Below are 21,984 nucleotides of genomic sequence, written 5' to 3' on the forward strand. Positions count from 1 at the left end.
CCACTGAACTCCAGCATGGGCAACAGAGTGAGACCCCATCTCTTGAAAAAATAAAATAAAATGTTATATACAGTGATGAAAGGCAATTTAGAAAACCCAAATAACCTAAAAGATGAAAACAAAGAAGAAAATAAAACTCACCTATAATCCCATGGCTCAACTACTATTAAAGTTCTGGCATGCATCCTGCTAGACGTTTTTCAAATACAAATATACATAAGTTTATTTGTTTAAATCATGCTGCGAAGACTCTCAAAATCTGCATTTTTCACTCAACTCTTTCCACTTGCGTCTGCTACACAGGTATTTCCCAAATTGGCTCCACAGAACACTAGGACCATTTTGCTATTAATTGGGAGTCTTCCACCAACTGTTTGAGATGCATAGGCTTACGCCAACTTAAATGGGCTGCTTTGCTGAAGGACTTCTTGGAGTCTCTAATTTACTAATGTGTGTTCTGAATCATCAAGCAGAGACTGGCACTTCTTAAACACATTTCACCATGAAATCCCTTGAGGGATCCTCTTGGGGCTTGAGTCTATGGAACATCATGTAGGAAATGCATTATTCCTCATGGCTGCAGAGAAGCCAATTGCATGCGTATGCCATGGTTTATTCCAGCATCCCTCAATGGATGAACATTATTATGGTTGTTTTCAACTTACTGCTATTATAAATAACCCTGTTATGATGAGCATTCTCATACTTCCATCTTTTTTTTTTTGAGACGGAGTCTCGCTCTGTCACCAGGTTGGAATGCAGTGCCGCGCTCTCGGCACACTGCAATCTTCACTTCTGGGGTTCAAGCCATTCTCCTGCCTCAGCTTCCCGAGTAGCTGGGACTGCAGGTGCCCACCACCATGCCCGGCTAATTTTTTATATTTTTAGTAGAGACGGGGTTTCACCATGTTGGCCAGGATGGTCTCAATCTCTTGACTTTGTGATCTGCCTGCCTTGGCCTCCCAAAGTGCTGGGATTACAGGCGTGAGACACTTTCAGGCATGAGACACTGCGCCCGGCCACATACTTCCATCTTTGTTGTACAGAAACATTCCAAGGAATAGGACTGTTGCTCATGTTGAAGACCATTTTAAACTCTCAGGTTCTAGGCTACACATGGCTCTTGCCCCAGCTCCTTATTTAATCCTTGCATGCTAGGGAAAGGGTCTACCTCATTAGCACAAAAGGAGGCATTGAGGAGGATGGGAAGTGGGGTCTGTGAGTCTTTATCCATTTCTTGAGCACTTGTACTACACTGGGCTTGGGGATTGTAGTGAAAAATAACTTTTCTTGGCCTATCATAAACAACACTGTAATGAACATCCATGAACAACTATTATTTTCCAAAGAACCATTGCAACCAGAGAGTGAAACCACATTTGGGGTGCAGAGAATCTGTTCCTGAGTCACCTATGAGGCCATACAGCCCTATAGCGCCCCTAGGTGCCTAGCAGGGGGACGGAATCTGTACAATCCCTGAGGTGCTAAAGTGCAGAATGAAGCTTCCCTGTTCAAGTGGGAATACAGTAAGCACATCACAAGCATAGCTCAGACATGGGCAAGACTTACCACTTATGTCTTCCTCCATATTCTTCCCTTTGATCCTCACAACACCCTTGTGAAGCAGGGAGTATAGACTTAAGTTCATTCTACAGATAAGGAAACTAAGGCTCAGGGCAGGAGACTTGCCCAAGGTCGCACAACTAAGTAATGGGGAGAAACTAGACTCCAGTGACACCACTCCATGCCTCTAATCAACATTATCACCTGATGAACTGCACATTACTGTCAGCAAAGAATGCATTCCTTCCTTTACAAGGGGCTTTGTCAACATGGGATGTAGGACCCAGGTTTTTTATTTTTTATTTTTTTTGAGAGACAGGGTCGGCTGGGCACAGTGGCTCACACCTGTAATCCAAGCACTTTGGGAGGCTGAGGCAAGTGAATCACCTGAGATCGGGAGTTCGAGGCCTGCCTGGCCAACATGGTGAAACCCCGTCTCTACTAAAAATACAAAACTTAGCTGGATGTGGTGTCCCGTGCCTGTAATCCTAGCTACTCAGGAGGCTGAGGCAGGAGAATTGCTTGAACCCAGGAGGAGGAGATTGTGGTGGGCCAAGATTGAGCCTCTGCACTCCAGCCTGGGCGACAGAGCAAAAATCCATCTGAAAACAACAACAACAACAACAAAAACAGGGTCTTGCTCTACCCATGCTGGAATGCAGAGGCATGATCATAGCTCACTGCAGCCTCAACCTCCTGGGCTCAAGCCATCCTCCTGCCTCAGCCTCCTGAGTAGGTGGAACTATAGGTGTGCTACCTCCACACCAGCTAATTTTTAAATTTTTGTGCTGGGCAAGGTGGCTTACGCCTATAATCCCAGCACTTTAGGAGGCAGAGGCGAGCAGATCACTTGAGGTCAGGAGTTCAAGACCAGCCTGACCAACGTGGAGAAACCCCATCTCTACTAAAAATACAAAATTAGCCAAGCGTGATCATGCATGCCTGTAATGCCAGCTACTCGGGAGGCTGAGGCAGGAGAATCACTTGAACCTGGGAGGCAGAGGTTGCAGTGAGCCAAGATCATGCCATTGCATTCCAGCCTGGGCAACAAGAGGGAAACTCTGTCTCAAAAAAAAAAAAGAAAGAAAGAAAGAAAAAATTTTTTGTAGAGATGGGGTCTCGCAACGTTGCCCAGGCTGGTCTCAAACTCCTGGCCTCACGTGATCCCCCTGGACCCAGACACTTTGATTGGGAGTGGAGGAAAGAGCCCAAAAGGTCTGGAGCCTGTGGCCTGAACCTCAAGGCCACTCCTGGCTGTGTGTGTGTTTTCTTTGGTGGGGAGGTGGGGTGGAGAGGGGAGGGAGGAAATGAAAAGAGAGCTCTTCAGAGAGGAGCAATACAGTCATAAATAGGTATCACTGTCAGGGAGCAGCTCTTATTCATCTTTGCATCCCCAGCGCCTTGCACATAGTAGATGCTCCATGCAGGCTCCTAAACTGAAGACATAACCCCCAACCCCTGGGATGATCTCTCCCGTGCTCAGTCCTGCATGGAGACCTGTGTGTATTCTCTTGTTGGCTCCCCTCACACTCATCCTAACTTCTCTTGCCCCATCTTTCTCCACACTCTCAATCTCCAGTGTCTGCCCCTTCTCACTCCCCTCCCCTGCCAATCACTGAAACGTCAATTAATTGAGACTCATGTCCCTTAGAAACAAACTCAGGTCTATAACTGAGGGCTCTAGCTAAGCAATTCTTTGATCTCAAGGACTCTTTCTAGCTGGGGCTCTAGACCGTATTTAAGTATTAGGTTTCTTTTGAAAATCTAAGCAAAGGTAGAGATCCCAGGAAAATACCCACCCAGCAAAGATGTGCCTTCGGTGTCAGGAGTTCACGTCTGGACCTCCTGAGAGCTGTGGTTGGGAGAGGCTGTCCTGGTGGACAGTGCAGTCCATACCCCTGTGAGGCAGTGGGTTTCTGCAACCTTCCCTCTGCATGGGAGACTACTCGGGATTTGTCTCCCACACAGCCAAAGGCTTGTCCAAAACTAACAGGTCCACCATCCCTTATTCTCAATTTCAAAATCCCTGAACTTCTGAAAACCATATGATAAAACAAGTTTTATCATAACACATTTGACTGCAGAACTTAACCTGACATGAACTTATTTGGCAACAAAATGGCCCCCAACTGACGCAAGGCTATTTACAGCCTTTATTTACACCATTTAGTGTGTGAATATTCATGGACTTTGCTTAAAAATATTTATGTGTTTACCAGGTGCTGCCCCAGATCCTGCGGTGGGTATTTCATAATATACAGTGTGCGCACCATGGCTTTTTTCTAAACGGTGAAAAAATCTGAATTCGGAAACCTATCTGGCCCCAAGGGTTTCAGGTAAAGGACTATGAATCTGTAGCTATAAAAATTTCTCCTAAAAAAGTTCACAGGCTGGCTGGGTGCGTTGGCTCATGCCTGTGATCCCTGCACTTTGAGAGGCCGAGGCAGAAGGATCGCTCGAGCCCAGGATTTCAAGATTGGCCTGGGTAACATAGTGAGACCCTGTCTCTATTAAAAAAAAAAAAAAAAAAAAGTTAACTGGTCGTGGTGGTGCGCACCTGTAGTCCCAGTTGCTCGGGAGGCTGAGGTGAGATCGCTTGAGCCTGGGAGGTTGAGGCTGAAGTGAGCCGTGATCATGCCACTGCACTCCAGCCTGGGTAACAAAGCGAGACCCTGTCTCAAAACAAAGAAAGAAAGGAAGAAAATCATTCACAGGCTTATGAGCAAAAGAAGCCAGGGAACAAATGGGCACCCACCGTATGATTCCATTTATATGAAGTTCAAGAACAGGCAAAGATGATTGTTGGTGGTAGATCAGAACAGCGATTACCTGTGGGGGGCGAGACTGATGGACAGGAGGGAGGTGAGGGAACCTTTTAGGGTGCTGGAAATGTTCCGTATTCTGATCTGGGTGGAGATTGCTTGGGTACATACATATGTAAAAATTTATCAAGCTGTACAGTAAAGATGAGTGTGCTTTGCTGTGAGTCTGTTATACCTCAAAATAAAAGTAAAAATAAAACTTACGGGAATACATTATCTCAAATTAAGCAATAAGAAGCTGCTCCCTTGGCACTCCAACCCACCCTGCGATATCTTCAAACTTCCCAACAAAGCTTAAATTAAAATGATCTTAATATAAGTTTGGCTTTTCTTTAATCCCCAGAAATGAGTTTAACACAAAGTCACTTTTAATGAATATTTTTTAAACTCTGATTTGCCCTCAAGAAGAACCCATCCCTGGAGCAGATCTTTGCTTTGAAAGTGCTGCAGGATAGCACCCAGGCCTGGTTCCCTTCACCCTCTCCACTCTCAGCACCGCCACCAGGAAGGATGTCTCCCGGCCCCACTGCCTCCAGGACGGCTGCTGAAAACATACCAGCCAGGCGGCGTGCAGGGACCCAGGCCTGGCATCCTACCCGATGTGCTGCAAGTCAGAACTTGCACCCAACAATATCCTGTAATTGCATCTGATTAGCTGGAATTTGGAATCTGTACTTGAGAACAGCAGGGCACAGGAGACTCCTTGATTAAACAGGTCAGAGAACCATACGCTGCTAAGAGGAACGGGGGAGCCTTTTCCCGCAGCAGACTCATTGCTCAACATCTGATTGCACATGGCCTTGTCCTTTGACACTCACTCCCACAACAACCCTACCCCCACCTTCCTCCCATTTCCTATCTGGGTCCTGGAGCTCAGCCCACTGGGGCCTTGCTTCTCTCTGTGGCTCCACTCCTGACTGGGTTCAGCCCACACACCAGCCTTCCCCCGCTCCAGCCACAAGGCTCTGGTCTGATGGCCTCAGGCTGTCCTCGGCTGCCTCAGATCCTTTGAGGAACAATTCAGGGTATAAACAAACCGACCTACTTGGACTTTTTCCTCATCTTTCTAGCACAGTGCTGTCCAACAGAACCTTCCATGCTGATGGAAAGATTTTATATCTGCTTTGTCCAATGTGGTGGCCACTATCAATATGTGGCTATTGGGCACTTGATGTATGGCTAAGTGTGAATGAGAACCATATTTTTTATTTTGATTTTTCATTTTTAATTATAGCCGGGCATGGTGGCTCACGGCTATAATCCCAGCACTGTAGGAGGCCGAGGAAGGCAGATCACCTGAGGTCAGGAGTTCAAGACCAGCCTGACCAACATGGCAAAACCCCATCTCCACTAAGAAATACAAAAATTAGCTAGGTGTGGTGGTGTGCACCCATAATCCCAGCTACTTAAGAGGCTGAGGCATGGAATTGCTTGAACTCAGGAGGAAGAGGTCACAGTGAGCTGAGATGGTGCCACTGCATTCCAGCCTGGGTGACAGAGTAAGACCCCTGTCTCAAAAAAATAAGATAAAATAATACAATGCAAATATTTGTGGCTATTGGCTACCACACTGAACAGTGCAGCTCTAGAGAGAGGAAAGGCATGGAACTTAACACTCCTTTAACCTAACCTAGTGGCCTGGTGTCTCAGGAAGGTGTTCTGTCTGCTCTTTGAAGATACCCAGCCCTCATCTCTCCAGCTCCCAGATCTGTCTTCTTGTAGAATAACTGAGCATTTTGTTAAGCTCCTAAAATGTGTCAGACATTTTGCAAATGGAACCCAGATGTACTGGACCACCTGGAGGCCTGTCCCAGCATTCAAAAAAAGCTGAGATTCCAACGCTGCTTAGAAAGCACCATAGTAAGTCCCTCCTAAGAGTCTCTTGGGGAAGCACAGAGAGGAAATTTTTTCACAAAACACAAGGGGCTTCTATCCCTGCCCAAGTCCCAGTCCTCAGCACAGCAGTTCAGCTTCTCTCCTCCCACACCCCAAACCTAGTTCTGTTGCTCTCTTCTTGCTCTGTCACTCAGGCTGGAGTGCAGTGGTGCGATCTCGGCTCACCACAACCTCTGCCTCCTGGGTTCAAGCAATTCTCCTGCCTCAGCCTCCCAAATAGCTGGGACTACCAGTGTGCACCACCATGCCTGGCTCATTTTTGTATTTTTAGTAGAGATGGGGTTTCACCATGTTGGCCAGGCTGGTCTTGAACTCCTGACCTCAACTGATCCGCCCAGACCAGGCTGGTCTTGAACTCCTGACCTCAACTGATCTGCCCACCTCAGCCTCCCAAACTGCTGGGATTACAGGTGTGAGCCACCACGCCCTGCCTTCATCTTTTCTTATTCAAAGAAATTTGATCTACTCTGGATTTTGCTCTGCCTCACCTCTCTTGAAACAGCATTCAAACACGCCAGCTGCCACCCTTCCTCCTTGGCAGGAGAAAGAAGACAGAAGTGGCAAATACTTAGCATGTAACTCTTTCTCCTTTTAACCCTGTTACACAAGGTCGCGATTATCCCCAGTTTACAGATGAGGAAACGGCGGCACTCACTAGTTTAGGGCACACTGCTAGGGAATGGAGAAATCACAACACAAGCCCAGAGCTGTCAGACTCCTGAACAATGTCCTATGCCATCTGTCCCCACTCTCTGATGATAAAACCCCTACCGATAGCTGATGACTAAACCAATCCGCATTAATTTAACCATCTACCTTGGGCCGGGCGCGGTGGCTCACGCCTGTAATCCCAGCACTTTGGGAGGCTGAGGCGGGCAGATCACGAGGTCAGGAGTTCAAGACCAGCCTGGCCAACATGGTGAAACCCTGTCTCTACTAAAAATACAAAAATTAGCCAGGCGTCGTGGCGCATGTCTGTAATCCTAGCTACTTGGGAGGCTAAGGCAGGAGAATGGCTTAAACCCAGGAGGTGGAGGTTGCAATGAGCCAAGACTGCGCCACTGCACTCCAGCCTGGCGACAGAGCAAGACTCTGTCTCAAAAACAAACAAAGAAACAAACACCTGCTACCTTTAGAGCTCCTGGATTACTCCACCCCAAGGAAATTGTTTTTTAACCAGGAGAAAAAGACTTGACCCAAGAAGTGACTCAGGATCTCAAACCCAAATTTCTCAATCTGGACTTCAAGGCTTAGCAGGGCATGCTTAGCCTCCTCGCCTGTCACCTCCCAGTTGTGACAAGGTGAGCCTGTTCTCCAACTCATCCCAACTCAGCTGTCCACCCAACCCATAGCCAGGCCCTCCCTACTACTAAGCAGGATGTTGCTTCTCTCCCCCTTTTAAAATCATGATAAGCCGGGTGTGGTGGCTCACTCCTATAATCCCAGCACTTTGGGAGGCCAAGGGGGGCGGGGGGTGGATCACCTGAGGTCAGGAGTTTGAGACTAGCCTGGCCAACATGGTGAAACCCCATCTCTAGTAAAAATACAAAAAAATTAGCTGGGTGTGGTGGCAGTTGCCTGTAATCCCAGCTACTCAGGAGGCTGAGGCAGGAGAATCACTTGAACCTGGGAGGCGGAGGTTGCAGTGAGCTGAGATTGCGCCATTGCACTCCAGCCTGGGCAACCAGAGCGAAACTGTGTCTCAAAAAAGAAAGAAAGAAAGAAAAAATCATGATAAAATATACATAATATAAAATATGCCACTGATATCATTTTTTGGTGTACAGTTCCGCAGCATCCACATTGTTGTGCAACTATTGCCACCATTCATCTCCAGAACATTTAAGCTTCCCAAACTGAAATTCTACACCCATTAAACTGTAACTCCCCATTCCCTGTTTCCTCCGGCCCAGCCTCTGGCAGCCACCATTCTACTTTCTGCTTCTATGGGTATGCGCCTCATATAAGTGGAATCATACAGTATGTTTTTGTCCTTTTGTGTCTGACTTATTTCACTTAACATAATATCTTCAAAGTTCAGAAGTTCTGTTTCTGCTTTCCAGGTGTGGTGGCTCACGCCTGTAATCCTAGCACTTTGGGAGGCCAAGACAGGCAGGTTCGTTGAGGTCAGGAGTTCGAGAGCAGCCTGGCCAACATGGTGAAATCCCCTCTCCACTAAAAATACAAAAATTAGTTGGGTGTGGTGGTGGGTGCCTGTAGTCCCAGCTACTTGGGAGGCTGAGGCATGAGAATCACTTGAACCCGGGAGGTGGAAGCTGCAGTGAACAAAGATCACACCACTGCACTCCAGCCTGGGCAACAGAGCAAGACTCCATCTCAAAACAAACAAACAAACAAACAAACAAAAAACATACCAAGTTTCTATTTTAAGCTGAATAATATTCCATTATGCAAATTCCTACTTTAAGCTGAATAATATTCCATTATGTGTATATGCCGTATTTTGTTGATCCATTCATCTGTTGATGGACACTTGAGTTGCTTCTCCCATTTGATTATCGTGAATGATGCTGCTATTAACATGAGCATATGAATATCTGTTTGTGTCCCTGCTTTTTTTTTTTTTTTTTTTTTTTGAGACGGAGTCACTCTGTCGCCCAGGCTGGAGTGCAGTGGCGCAATCTCGGCTCACTGCAAGCTCTGCCTCCGGGTTCACGCCATTCTCCTGCCTCAGCCTCCCAAGTAGCTGGGACTACAGGCGCCCGTCACCGCTCCTGGCTAATTTTTTTTTTTTTTTTTTGTATTTTTAGTAGAGACGGGGTTTCACCGTGGTCTCAATCTCCTGACCTCATGATCCACCCACCTCGGCCTCCCAAAGTGCTGGGATTACAGGCGTGAGCCACCGCACCCGGCCGTTCCTGCTTTCAATTCTTTGAGGTATATAACCAGAAACTGAATTGTTGGATCATATGGTAACTCTCTTTAAGTTTTTGAGGAACCACCATGCTGTTTACTACAGCTGTCGCTCCCCTTTCAAGCTCATCCCACACTCCTCTGCTGCTCCCCTTTCAAGCTCATCCCACACTCCTCTGACATCTCCTACATTAGCTGGCATATTAGCTGTCGCACTTTAAAATGTGACACTGAACTCATTTCTCCTAACCCAAGGGTCTGGAGGAGACTCAATGGTGACGTGCCATGGGGTAGGTTTTGACCTGGTCCATTTCAGTGTTTGTGCTAGAAATTCTAATAAAAAGCATGTAGGTCTGCTAATCAAATATAAAGATGTTGCAAGATGAGAGGTCTACCATACGCAGAATGAAGAGTTTAAAATACTGTGACAGGCCAGAGTGATGAAGCTATAAAAACAGCTTTTTTTCATTGAGTGCCATGATAGACCAATTGCAATGCTAAGTTTATTTCCTTTATATACCATTCATTGAAAGGTCAAAACTCTATAAGATCAGAATTTTTTTTTTTTTTTTTTGAGACAGGGTCTCATTCTGTTGCCCAGGCTGGAGGACAACGGTATAATCACGGCTCACTGCAGCCACAATTCCCGGGCTCCAGTGATCCTCCCACCGCAGCCTCTTGAGTAGCTGGGACTACAGGTGCACACCATGACGCCCGGCTAATCTTTTTTTTTTTTTTTTGTAAAGACAAGGTCTGGGTTGGGCATGGTGGCTCATATCTGTAATCCCAGCACATTGGGAGGCCGAGGCGGGTAGATCACCTGAGGTCAGAAGTTTGAGATCAGCCTGGCCAACATGGCAAAACCCCATCTCTACTAAAAATACAAAAATTAGCTGGGCGTGGTGGTGCACGCCTGTAATCCCAGCTGCTCAGCAGGCTGAGGCAGGAGAATCACTTAAACCTGGGAGGTGGAGGTTGCAGTGAGCCAAGGTCACACCACTGCACTCCAGCCTGGGAGACACACAGTGAGATTCTGTCTCAAAAAAAAAAAAGAGAGAGAGAAAGACAAGGTCTCAGTATGATTGCTGGTCTTGAACTCCTGGGCTCAAGCAATCCTCCCACATCGACCTCCCAAGGTGCTGGGATTACAGATGTGAGGCCTAGTTTACATTTTTTATAATTTCATATAAATGAAATCATACAGTATGGACTTGTTAATTTTCATCTGGCTTCTTTACTCAGCATAACTATTTTGAGATATATCAATGTTGTTCATTGTCATCATATCAATACCTGTTCAAGTGGATCAGCAGGTTTTGTTTTGCTCAAATTCTATGGCATGGATATACTATAGTCGATGTATTCACTGTTGATGGACATTGGCTATTTCAAATAAAGCTGCTAGGAGCATATGCCTTAGAATGGACATATGCTTTCATTTATCTTGAGTAAACATTTTGGAGTGGAATGGCTAGGTCACATGAAAGATATATCTTTTAACTATTTTTTAGGAAACTGCCAACTGTTTTCCAAAGTGCCTGTTCCATTTCATACTCCCACCAGCAGTGCTGGAGAGTTTTAATGCTCCACATCCTGGTCAATACTTGCTATGGTCAGTCTTTTTAATTGTAGCTATTCTAATAGATGTGTAATAGATCACTTTTTTTTTTTTTTTTTTGAGATAGAGTCTTACTCCGTCACCCAGGCTGGAGTGCAGTGGAGTGATCTTGGTTCACTGCAACCTCTGCCTCTTGGGTTAAAGTGATTCTCGTGCCTCAACCTCCCAAGTAGCTGAAATGACAGGCATGTGCCACCACATCTGGCTAATTTTTGTATTTTTAGTAGACAGGGTTTCACCACATTGGCCAGGCTGGTCTCGAACTCCTGACTTCAAGTGATCTGCCCACCTCGGCTTCCCAAAGTGCTGGGATTACAGGCATGAATCCCACCGCGCCCAGACAGAGATCACTTTTAAATGAATCATATTACAAATCAAAAAGTGTCTAGAGGAAAATGCTAGAAGGCACAGGATCTGGAACCAGAGCCCAAAGGAAATGGGGGAGGGGAGGTCAGGGGGATGGGTATCTGGCTTAGAGAAAGGAAGTTATCTTAAATATCTGGAAGAGGGATTACATTTGTGTTTAGAAGATGCACTAGAACCCAGAGGGAAAAGCCAATGGGAAACAGACTTTGCTCCATCAAAGGACTGTCTGATACGGCCTTTCACAGGCAGAATGAGCTTTTCAAGAAGTGAGATCCCTGTTACTGGAAGTGTTCAAGCAGCGGAATTTGGAGGCATCCCCTCTCAAGGACTGTCAATTCACATTGGTTCTGTACCTACTATGCTCTGCAATAGGGGTAGGGCTGAGAAGATACAAAAGCAAAGTTATCACCCTTTTGCCTAAATAATATCATGTGATTAGGACTCTGGCTAAGGTATGTGCAAGGGTGATGAGAGGGAGAGGAAGGTGGAGCTTCCCAGAGGAGGCGACACTGCAGCTGGGTCTCAGGCATGCAGTCAGACACCATGAAAGAACTCCTTGGCAGGGCTGGGCACATCCCAGCACTTTGGGAGGGAGGCTGAGGTGGGAGGATAGCTTGAAGCCAGGAGTTCGAGATCAGCCTGGGCAACAAAGCAAGACCTCATCTCTACCAAAAAAAAAAAAAAAACCTAGGCAGGGTGGATGGGAATTGGTGTTAAATGACCTTCTATTTTCTAAGATTCTAAAATTAGGCTACATTTATTGCCAGGCGCGGTGGCTCATGTCTGTAATTCCAGCACTTTGGGAGGCCGAGGTGGGCGGAACACGAGTTCAGGAGATCGAGACCATCCTGGCTAACACGGTGAAACCCCATCTCTACTAAAAATACAAAAAAATTAGCCGGGCGTGGTGGCAGGCGTCTGTAGTCCCAGCTACTCGGGAGGCTGAGGCAGGAGAATGGTGTGAGCCCGGGAGGCGGAGCTTGCAGTGAGCAGAGATCGTGCCACTGCACTCCAGCCTGGGCGACAGAGCGAGACTCTGTTTCAAAAAATAAATAAATAAATAAATAAAATTAGGCTACATTTATTAAACAACCTAAAAGTCCAGCAGTAGGGTCCTGGCTATATAAATTGAGGTCTATCTTTAGAGTAGAATAATATTCATCTGAAATGTAATCTAGGATGTTCTTTACATACTGATATAGAATGATCTACAAGATACACGAGGTGAGAAAAGTAAGGTTCATACACTGTGTGCCATGGGCCAAACTTTGAATTTTTTTATTTTTATTTTTTCTATTTTTATTTTTATTTTATTATTATTTTTTTTTTTTGAGACAGTCTTGCCCTGTCGCCCAGGCTGGAGTGCAGTGGCGTGATCTCAGCTCACTGCAACCTCTTCCTCCCGGGTTCAAGCAATTATCTTGCCTCAGCCTCCCAAGTAGCTGGATTACAAGCATGTGCCACCACGCCCTGCTCATTTTTTTGTATTTTTAGTAGACATGGGGTTTCACCATATTGGCCAGGCTGGTCTTGAACTCCTGACCTTGTGATCTGCCCACTTCTGCCTACCAAAGTGCTGGGATTACAGGCGTGAGCCACCCCACCCAGCCAACCTTTGAATTTTTAAAAGGGGTCTAGCAGGCTTTTTGGCTCTCAGCTCAGAGGAGGCCAAGGTGCACCTTTCTTCAGCGGTCCAGAATCTGGGTTCATCCGACACCAGCCACCTCCACCATGTGGCCGAAGTTCGACCCCACCGAGATCAAAGTCGTATACCTGAGGTGCACTGGGGGTGAAGTCGGTGCCATGTCTGCGCTGGGCCCCAAGATCGGCCCCCTGGACCTGTCTCCAAAAAAGTCTGGTGATGACATTGCCAAGGCAATGGGTGACTGGAAGGGCCTGAGGATTACAGTGAAACTGACCATTGAGAACAGACAGGCCCAGATTGAGGTGGTGCCTTCTGCCTCTGCCCTGATCATCAAAGCCCTTAAGGAACCACCAAGAGACAGAAAGAAACAGAAAAACATTCAACACAATGGGAATATCACTTTTGATGAGATCGTCAACGTTGCTCCACAGATGCGGCACCGATCTTTAGCCAGAGATCTCACTGGAACCATTAAAGAGATCCTGGGGACTGCCCAGTCTGTGGGCTGCAATGTTGATGGCCGCCACCCTCATGACATCATAGATGACATCAACAGTGGTGCTGTGGAATGCCCAGCTAGTTAAGCACAAAGGAAAATATTTCAATAAAGGATCATTTGACAAACAAAACAAAAATAAAAGGTCTAGTGACACACACACACGCACGCGCACGTGCATGTTTTTACTGGCATAATCTAATGTCCCTGGGCCACATGGGTTGCCTTTGAGAGGGGAAGCAGCTAGGAAACAAGTCTGTGAAAGAAACTTTATTTTACATACCCTCCTGTGCCCTTAGAATTTTAACTGTGTGAGTGGGTTGCCTATTTAAAATAAAATGAAAATAAAACTAAAAGAAACCGTTTTGAAATAAATTAAGGCCAGGAGTGGTAACTCACGCCTGTAATCCCAGCACTTTGGGAGGTTGAGATGGGCAGATCACCTGAGGTCAGGAGTTTGAGACCAGCCTGGCCAACATGGTGAAACCCCGTCTCTACTGAAAATACAAAATTAGCCAAGCGTGGTGACGAGTGCCTGTAATCCCAGCTAGTTGGGAGGCTGAGGCAGGAGAATTGCTTGAACCCAGGAGGCAGAGGTTGCAGTGAGCTGAAATGGCGTCATTGCACTCCAGCCTGGGCGACAAGAGCGAAACTCCATCTCAAAAAAAAAGAAAGAAAAGAAAAGAAAGAAAGAAAGAAGGAAGGGAGGGAGGGAGGGAGAGAGGGAGAGAGGGAGGGAAGGAAGGGAAGACACCTCCCTAGTTCAGCACGCGGCCCCATCGTGCGTTCCTTTCCCAGTGTCCATCTCTCTCCGTTGAACCAGGCCTGTGGTGAGTCTCCCCCTCAGAGGGGCCTCCCCAGAGAGCTTCTATGGCATTCCCACCTCCCTAAGGCCTGCAGCATAACCAACTCCCAGGTGAGGTGGATGAGGCTGGTCATACACCACCCTTTGCGTAGGGAGGGTCTAGAGCTCTGAATGCTCTGTGATGAGGCTCACGGGCTAAGCATCATCAGGTCTGGAGAAGCTGCCCTGGTCCAGAAAAGAGGAGGGGATGCAACAGTGGAGGTTCTGCCAGAGAGCGAGGCACATCTCTCACTGATCTGACCTGGGCCCCTCAGCCCCTGGTTTCCATCCCCACCCACCACTGTTCTGGGGGCAGCACAGACTGGCTTCCCCAGCCACCTGCACCGAAGAAAGGCCCAGACAGTAGTGGGACAAAACGGCACCCCATGAGGGCCCAAGGGGTGAGTGTGGAACACGGGCTGGGATGCAGTGGCCTAGACTTCACAGCTAAAGAAACGCCTTTCCTCTTTCTCACAGGCTAATGGTGGCTCGTGGCTGCGGGCCATCAGCCCTCCCTGAAAATTCAGAAGCCAAACCAAACCTCCTTCAGCCAACAAAACCAGACAGTGTCTGACACAGCCTCTTTCTCTCCGTAAAAAGCAGACGTCTTGGATCCAGGTGTGGCAGGACCACCTGCTCTGGCGGAAGGCCAGTGGCCCTCCAGTGGGGGTCTCCTCACCCACCCAGGACAAGAACTGACCTGAGAACCTAGAAATCAAGCTGCTAACACCTCCACCGCACCCCTCGCCCCAGGGGACAAGGTAGTTTTCCAGGCCACACACGTGGGTTTCCCTGATGAGGCATTTTTCTGTATGACAAAACCCTGCTCTTGGCCACTGCCAGAGAGAAATGAATGTGGACTGTGGTGTGAGGGAAGCCAGCAGGTTTGTTCCCCTCAGGGCTGCCACCACCCCTGGCTGGAGCAGGTGGGGGCCTACAGTGACCACTGGAGGGGTGCCAGGAAAGGGACCCCTCCCCCTACACCATCCCCACACACCTGTGACCATTCCTGAAATTGCACCATGCACATTCATTCTTGGAGGATGAGAAATTGCGTCTCTTAAAATGTTTCCACCCACAGGAGAGGTAATACATTAAGCTGTTATCAGTCATCTACACCTTAATGTGAATTAGTTGATCAGTCTTGGAATGCTACACCTGGAATGAGGCCTAGTTCAGCCCCTTTTTTACAAGTCAGGAAGCCCAGAGCGGGAGGTGACTGACTTAAGGTAAGGCAGCAAGGTGGTGACCAGGCCAAGGGCAGGAAGAGCCCAAAGGGATGGAAGGTAAACAGGTGACTGGGGGATGAGGGAAACCGCAATGTGATCGAGACGAGTGGGGGCACCTTCAAGCATTCATTCCACAGACTAACACAGAGCAGCATCAAGGTTTCCCCCAAGAGAAGGGCCGCTCTCCACCCTAGAGCATGAAATGTCTTTGAAGTCTCCTGTTTAATCTTAAAATTCATTCACATGCAACATTCTACTCCCTAATATATAGTAATTTGTTTTCACGTCAACATAATTGTGAGATTTATTGAGTGAGATACCACTTTCCATTTACCAGAAAGGCTGAGATCAAAGTTTGTGGTTCTGGAGACAGGACTGGGACGGCTGCGATGGGAATGTGGAGACCTCTCACTGCATGCCCTTCCCTACCTTTTTAAACTTTGTGCCATCTGCAAACATTACCTAGTCAAAAAATTAATAAAATACTTAAAAATATGAGTTGGTTAGGACATGGGGAAATAGGCATTCTTGTTCTGACAGGAGGTGGTGTGGACAGAAACTTCTGTATGTTGGACAATAGTGATATTTATCCAAATGTTAAACAGGCACACCTTTTACCCAGTGATATCTGGTCTAGTCTAGGAACTTCACCCACACCTGGGGGAAACGACACCCAAGTCTGTTCACCACTGCATGATTTGTGCTGATCCTGAGAGGCTGGCCTGAGCATCTAACCCTCTTTGAAGACTATGCTGACTCTGAACAAAGACCAGAAGCTAGACTTCCTGTCTGGCGATCTTCTCCAACCACCTCTCTTTTTTTTTTGAGACAGAGTCTTGCTCTGTCTCCCAGGCTGGAATGCAGTGGTGTAATTTTGGCTCACTGCAACCTGCGCCTCCCAGTTCAAGCGATTCTCGTGCCTCAGCCTCCCAAGTAGGTGGGATACAGGCACGTGCCACCACACCCAACTAATTTTTATGTTTTTAGTAGAAACAGGGTTTCGCCATGTTGGCCAGGCTGGTCTCAAACTCCTGGCCTCAGGTGATCCACCTGCCTCGGCCTCTCAAAGTGCTGGGATTACAGGCATGAGCCACCACGCCCAGCCACCAACCACCTCTTGTTAAATAACAACTGGGCTGGGTGTGGTGGCTCCCCTGTAATCCCAGCACTTTGGGAGACTGAGGTGGGAGGATTGCTTGAGGCCAGGAGTTCAAGACCAGCCTCGGCAACATAGCAAGACCCCATCTCTACAAAAAAAAATTTTAAACATAGCTGAGCATGGTGGCATGCACCTGTAGTCCCAGCTATTCAGGAAGCTGAGGTGGGAGGATCACTTGAGCCCAGGAGGTCGCGGCTGCAGTGAGCCATGATTGTGTCACTGCACTCACCCTGGGCGACAGATTGAGATCTTGTCGCAAAAAAAGACAAAAACAACACATGCCTACAGAGTGCTCGATTCGTGCCCGGCTCTGTTACATAGACTAAACCCTTTCAGTTTTCACAACTTCATGAATTAACTACTATTATCATCAGCCATGTGTGATAGATGAGAATATTAGGGCCTATTAGTGCTAACCTTGCCCAAGGTCACACGTGCTAACCAAGCAAGTGGCAGAGAGTGGATTAATACCAGGGCCCATGCTCTAAATCGCTGCACCACACTGCTTCTCCACACAATGGATGGAACATGCAAGCATATTAACCACCATTTATTAAATACCTCTTATTTGCTAAGCCACTGTGCAAGTTACTTCGCAGTGTTTTACACAAGGCCATCTCTATAGCCAGTCCTGTGTTGATTGCAGAATGGGGGTGGGGAGTGCCATTGAGGAAACTGAAGAAAACACAAGAGACTATTCCCACCTTTAAGAAGCTGACGATATGTGGCCAAGTGCTCCAAGAGCACTTGGAATATTGCGGCTCCAAGAGCCACAATAGTGGCTCACGCCTCTAATCCCAGCACTTTGGGAGACCGAGGCGGGCTAATCACCTGAGATCAGGAGTTCAAGACAAGCCTAGCCAACACGGTGAAACCCCATCTCTACTAAAAATCCGAAAATAAGCCGGGTGTGGTGGTGCCCGTAATCCCAGCTACTCAGAAGGCTGAAGTAGGAGAATCATTTGAACCTGGGACGCAGAGGTTGCAGTGAGCCGAGATCGCGGCACTGCACTCCAGCCTGGGCAACAGAGAGAGACTCCGTCTCAAAAAAAAAAAAAAGAAGTTGACAATATGTGTAAGATGACAACAAGCTTTCCATTTGTGCAACACCTCACAGTTTTCAAAGTCCTTTCATTATCTCATTTAATCTTCTTCACAATCCTGCCAAATAATTTTCATGATCTCTGCTCCAGAATGAGGAAACCAAAGCTTTCCAAGTCACAAGGGTCTGCCCCCAAGATCATCTAACCAGCCAGGGAAGAGCTGGAACTTGACCTCAGGTCTCATGATTCCCCCCCCCCCCCCCCCCCCCCCACCAAAGAGGAATGGCACACTACCAAGACAGCCCAGCTCAGTGGTTTGTAACCTGCCCCAGCATGAAGACCCCTTGTTCCCTTTGGAAATGACTGCAGCCCTGCAAAGGAGAGAAGCTGTTATTCTGGGCTTTGGTAAACGGGGAAAATTCATAGTGACAAAAAACAATCAGGCCTTCAGCACAGCTGAAAAGGAGTAGCAGAGTTATGCACCAGACATTACTTACACAGTTGGCAGATAGTATTTGGAGTTCAAATAGACATAGAGCTTCTTGGAATAATTCTGCAGCCCACAGGCAGTAACGACTGGCTGGGCCTATACTACCAAAGTAGTTCAGAGAAGGCACCATCTCTAAAATCTGTGTTCTTGACCAGGGCGTGGGGGTAGAGGGGTATGGGGGCATTTAAATTCAATGAGGTTGGCAAAAATCAGGACTGAAGAAATAGTGGGAGCAAAGGAGCTTGGCTGAGGGAGACAGGTGTATGGAGAGACCCAAAGGATATATGGGTGTATGTGTATTTCTTTTGCAGAGAAGGGTTGATTCTAGATGCCCAATGGCCATTTGAACAGTTAGAGTAAGAGGGGGACTGGGAGTGGAGAGAGTGGTCTAGAGACGAGATAATGCTGGTCAAAATCCCTTATCTGATGCCTTTGGGTCAGATGTGTTTTGTAACGCAGAGTCTTTCGGATTTTAGAAAAGGAACACAGTGCCATGCCACATATTTTGCAATGCCCCCAGCAGAATCTGGGATGTCATCAAATACTTTAAACAAATACTTTAATATTCCTGCAAAAAAGTACGTGGAAAATTCACACTAGGTGGGAATAAAAAAAACTCAGGTTTTGTCTGGGTGCTGTGGCTCAAGCCTGTAATCCCAGCACTTTGGGAGGCCGAGGCAGGCGGATTGCCTGAGGTCAGGAGTTCAAGACAAGCCTGGCCAACATGGTGAAACCCCATCTCTACAAAAATACAAAAATTAGCCAGGCATGATAGCGAGTGCCTGCAATCCCAGCTAGTCAGGAGGCTGAGGCAGGAGAATCGCTTAAACCCAGGAGGCAGAAGTTGCAGTAAGCCGAGATCGTGCCATTGCACTCTCCAGCCTGGGTGACAGAGTGAGACTCAAAACTCAGGTTTTGTTGCCAAATGTGTTTCGTTTTCAGAGCTTTTAGGTGTTTGGAGTTGTAGATGAGATATTGTGAACTTAAAAATTGAATAAATGTTACTTTTGGCTTGTTTGCATTCTAAGCTGATTGACATGCATTATCTCATTTAATCCTATGTCAACACTATGAGGTTATTATTCTCAATTACCAATGGAGAGAACTGAGGTTAAGAGATGTTGAGTGACTTGCCCAAAGTCACTCAGCTGGTCAGTGGCAGAGTGGGGACCAGATCCCAAGTCCCTGAGATTCCAAAGCAAATTCTATCTGCCTAGGGAGAAGCCCATTCTGCCAACCTTACAATTTTGTCTAGGTCAACCACTCTTAAGAAGTGAAATTATCCATCAAGGAACAAAAAGAACAACTGAAGTCCCAGCTTGTGGTAGTGAGTTCTCACCTATCACTTTTAAGTATTTTGGATGGCCGCCCTCTACACCATACCATTTCCCAGTGCACCATGTCCCAGCTGAACAAAACAGGCAGCCACTCCACGCCCTGAGCCTGTAAAGATGCCTGGTGATCACTAATTTTTCACTTTCCAGAATCTGCTCAAGGCAGTGCAGTGCAGCAGTTAAGCACATGGATGTTAGAGTATGGAGGACACATCCCAGCTCTGCAACTCACCAGCTGTGCAACCCTGCAAGACATTACACCTCTCAGGGCTTTGGTTCCCTTTCCTGTAAGATACGGTATTGGCTGGGCACAGTGGCTCACGCCTGTACCCCAGCACTTTGGGAGACTGAGGTGGGTAGATCATGAGGTCAAGAGTTTGAGACCAGCCTGGTCAATATGGTGAGACTCTGTCTGTACTAAAAATACAAAAATTAGCCAGGTTTGGTGGTGGGTGCCTGTAATCTCAGCTATTCGGGAGGCTGAGAAGGAGAATTGCTTGAACCTGAGAGGTAGAGGTTGCCATGAGCTGAGATGCCACTGCACTCCAGCCTGGGCAACAGAGTGAGAATTTGTCTCAAAAAAAAAAAAAAAAAAAAAAAGCCGGGCGTGGTGGCTCACACCTGTAATCCCAGCACTTTGGGAGGTCAAGGTGGCGGTTCATGAGGTCAGGAGATCGAGAGTGAAAACCCGTCTCTACTAAAAATACAGAAAATTAGCCGGGCGTGGTGGCAGGCGCCTGTAGTCCCAGCTACTCGGGAGGCTGAGGCAGGAGAATGGCGTGAACCTGGGAGGTGGAGCTTGCAGTGAGCCGAGATCACGCCACTGCACTCCAGCCTGGGCAACAGAGCAAGACTCCGTCTCAACAAAAAAACAAAAAAACAAAAACAAAAAAACACCTGCCTTATTGCTGTTGTGAAGATTAAGTGAATGAATATACATTAAGTCCTGAGAAAAAAGCTGTCCTAGAATAAGCACTTGATGTTGTGCCTATGAAAGAGTCTTTTCTGCGCCCAACCAACCACCCCCTTCTCTACCCTGCACACTGGCCATCAGAGCTCTTGTACCACCTTTCCCCCACTTATTTGTCTGCTCCGACACCCAGGACAGAGTGCAGTGGCATGATCATGCTCACTGCAGTCTCAACCTCACGGGCTAAAGTGATCTTCTCACCTTAGCCTCCTGAGTGTCTGAGACTACAGGTGCACACCACCCCACCTAGCTAATATTTTTATTTTTTGCAGAGACAAGGTCTCCCTGTACTGTCCAGGCTGCTCTCTAACTCCTGGGCTCAAGCAATCCTCAGGCCTCAGCCTCCCAAAATGTTGGGATACAGGCCTAAGCCATGGCACCCAGCCTGTATCTGTTTTTTGCTAATAAACTAACATATTGTAAGGAGGAGTTGTGCTGTACTCAGTTCTGTCCCAGCACTCAACACAATGCCGGGCACACCATAGGCACTCATTTACTGCTGAAGGAACAAATGAATGAATGGGCTATGCCTGCAAATGCTTATAATTTTATTATGGAGAAAGTCATCAATTTGAAAATAAATAATATGATTCTCATTTTCCACAGGCATATCATAAAATCCTATTTCTTGTAAAGCTGTAGGAAAGGGGGTTGGCAAAAATCACATAAGTTGCAATCCCAAGACACCATGGAGTTGACGGTATGCTGGGTGATGGGTTGTGCCCATGTGAAAAATAGCTGCAGTGCACATGCCAGCCACGGGACAGTCAGTGCCTCTGGGAGTCTGGAGATGGGAGAGGGCAGAACAATATGAAATGACTCACAAATGTGCATGTCATCCTTGCTCAAGGTAAAATAGGACTGTTGGGTAACAATAGGAACCATGTCACAAGGCAACACAAGCCAAGTGCATGCCTTTGAGTGATGGGCACAGCCATGGGTGTGGGGTTCAGAGGATGGAAAGCCCCCTTCCCCAGGATGCTTTCTTCCTCAATTGCTTTCTTCCAAATCAAAATCTCATGTGAAGCCAGTGGTTCACACCTGTAAACCCAGCATTTTGGGAGGCCAATTTGGGCACAATCACTTGAGCTCAGGAGTTCGAGACCAGCCTGGGCAACATGGTGAAACCCCATCTCTACTAAAAATACAAAAAATTAGCTGGGCCTGGTGGTGCGCGCCTGTGGTCCCAGTTACTCAGGAGGCTGAGGTGGATCACTTGAGCCTGGGAGGCGGAGGTTGTGGTGAGCCAAGATGGTGCCACTTCACTCCAGCCTGGGTGACAGAGTGAGACCCCATCTCAAAAAACAAAAAACAACTCATGTCGTTGGTGGTACACAACTGTAGAACTGTAGTCCTAGCTACTACAGAGGCTCAGGATGGAGAATCGCTTGAGACCAGGAGTTCAAGCAAGACCTTGTCTAAAAAAGGAAAAACAGGCCAGGTGTGGTGGCTCACGCCTGTAATTCCAGCACTCTGGGAGGCTGAGGTGGGCAGATCACCTGAGGTCAGGAGTTCGAGACCAGCCTGGCCAACATGGTAAAACTCTGTCTCTACTAAAAATACAAAAATTAGCTAGGCGTAATTGTGCACAACTATCATCCCAGCTACTTGAGAGGCTGAGGCAGGAGACTTGCT

The 21,984-nt window shown here is 47.3% G+C and overlaps 1 protein-coding gene across 1 annotated transcript; it reads left to right on the plus strand.

The window, feature by feature from the left end:
* The first annotated feature begins 12,855 nt into the window (after window positions 1–12,855).
* On the plus strand, window positions 12,856–13,413 carry LOC101136134 (large ribosomal subunit protein uL11-like). Its single transcript, XM_055390315.2, has one exon. The coding sequence runs from the start codon at window positions 12,871–12,873 to the stop codon at window positions 13,366–13,368; it is 498 nt and encodes a 165-aa protein (XP_055246290.1). The 5' UTR covers window positions 12,856–12,870; the 3' UTR covers window positions 13,369–13,413.
* The last annotated feature ends 8,571 nt before the right edge of the window (window positions 13,414–21,984 follow it).

The sequence above is a fragment of the Gorilla gorilla genome, chromosome 5 (assembly GCF_029281585.2).
Source record: "Gorilla gorilla gorilla isolate KB3781 chromosome 5, NHGRI_mGorGor1-v2.1_pri, whole genome shotgun sequence".
NCBI classification, from domain to species: Eukaryota; Metazoa; Chordata; class Mammalia; order Primates; family Hominidae; genus Gorilla; species Gorilla gorilla.

Coding starts and splice junctions, on each gene's coding strand:
- LOC101136134 (XM_055390315.2), top strand. CDS start 12,871: ATGTGGCCGAAGTTCGACCCCACCGAGATCAAAGTCGTATACCTGAGG.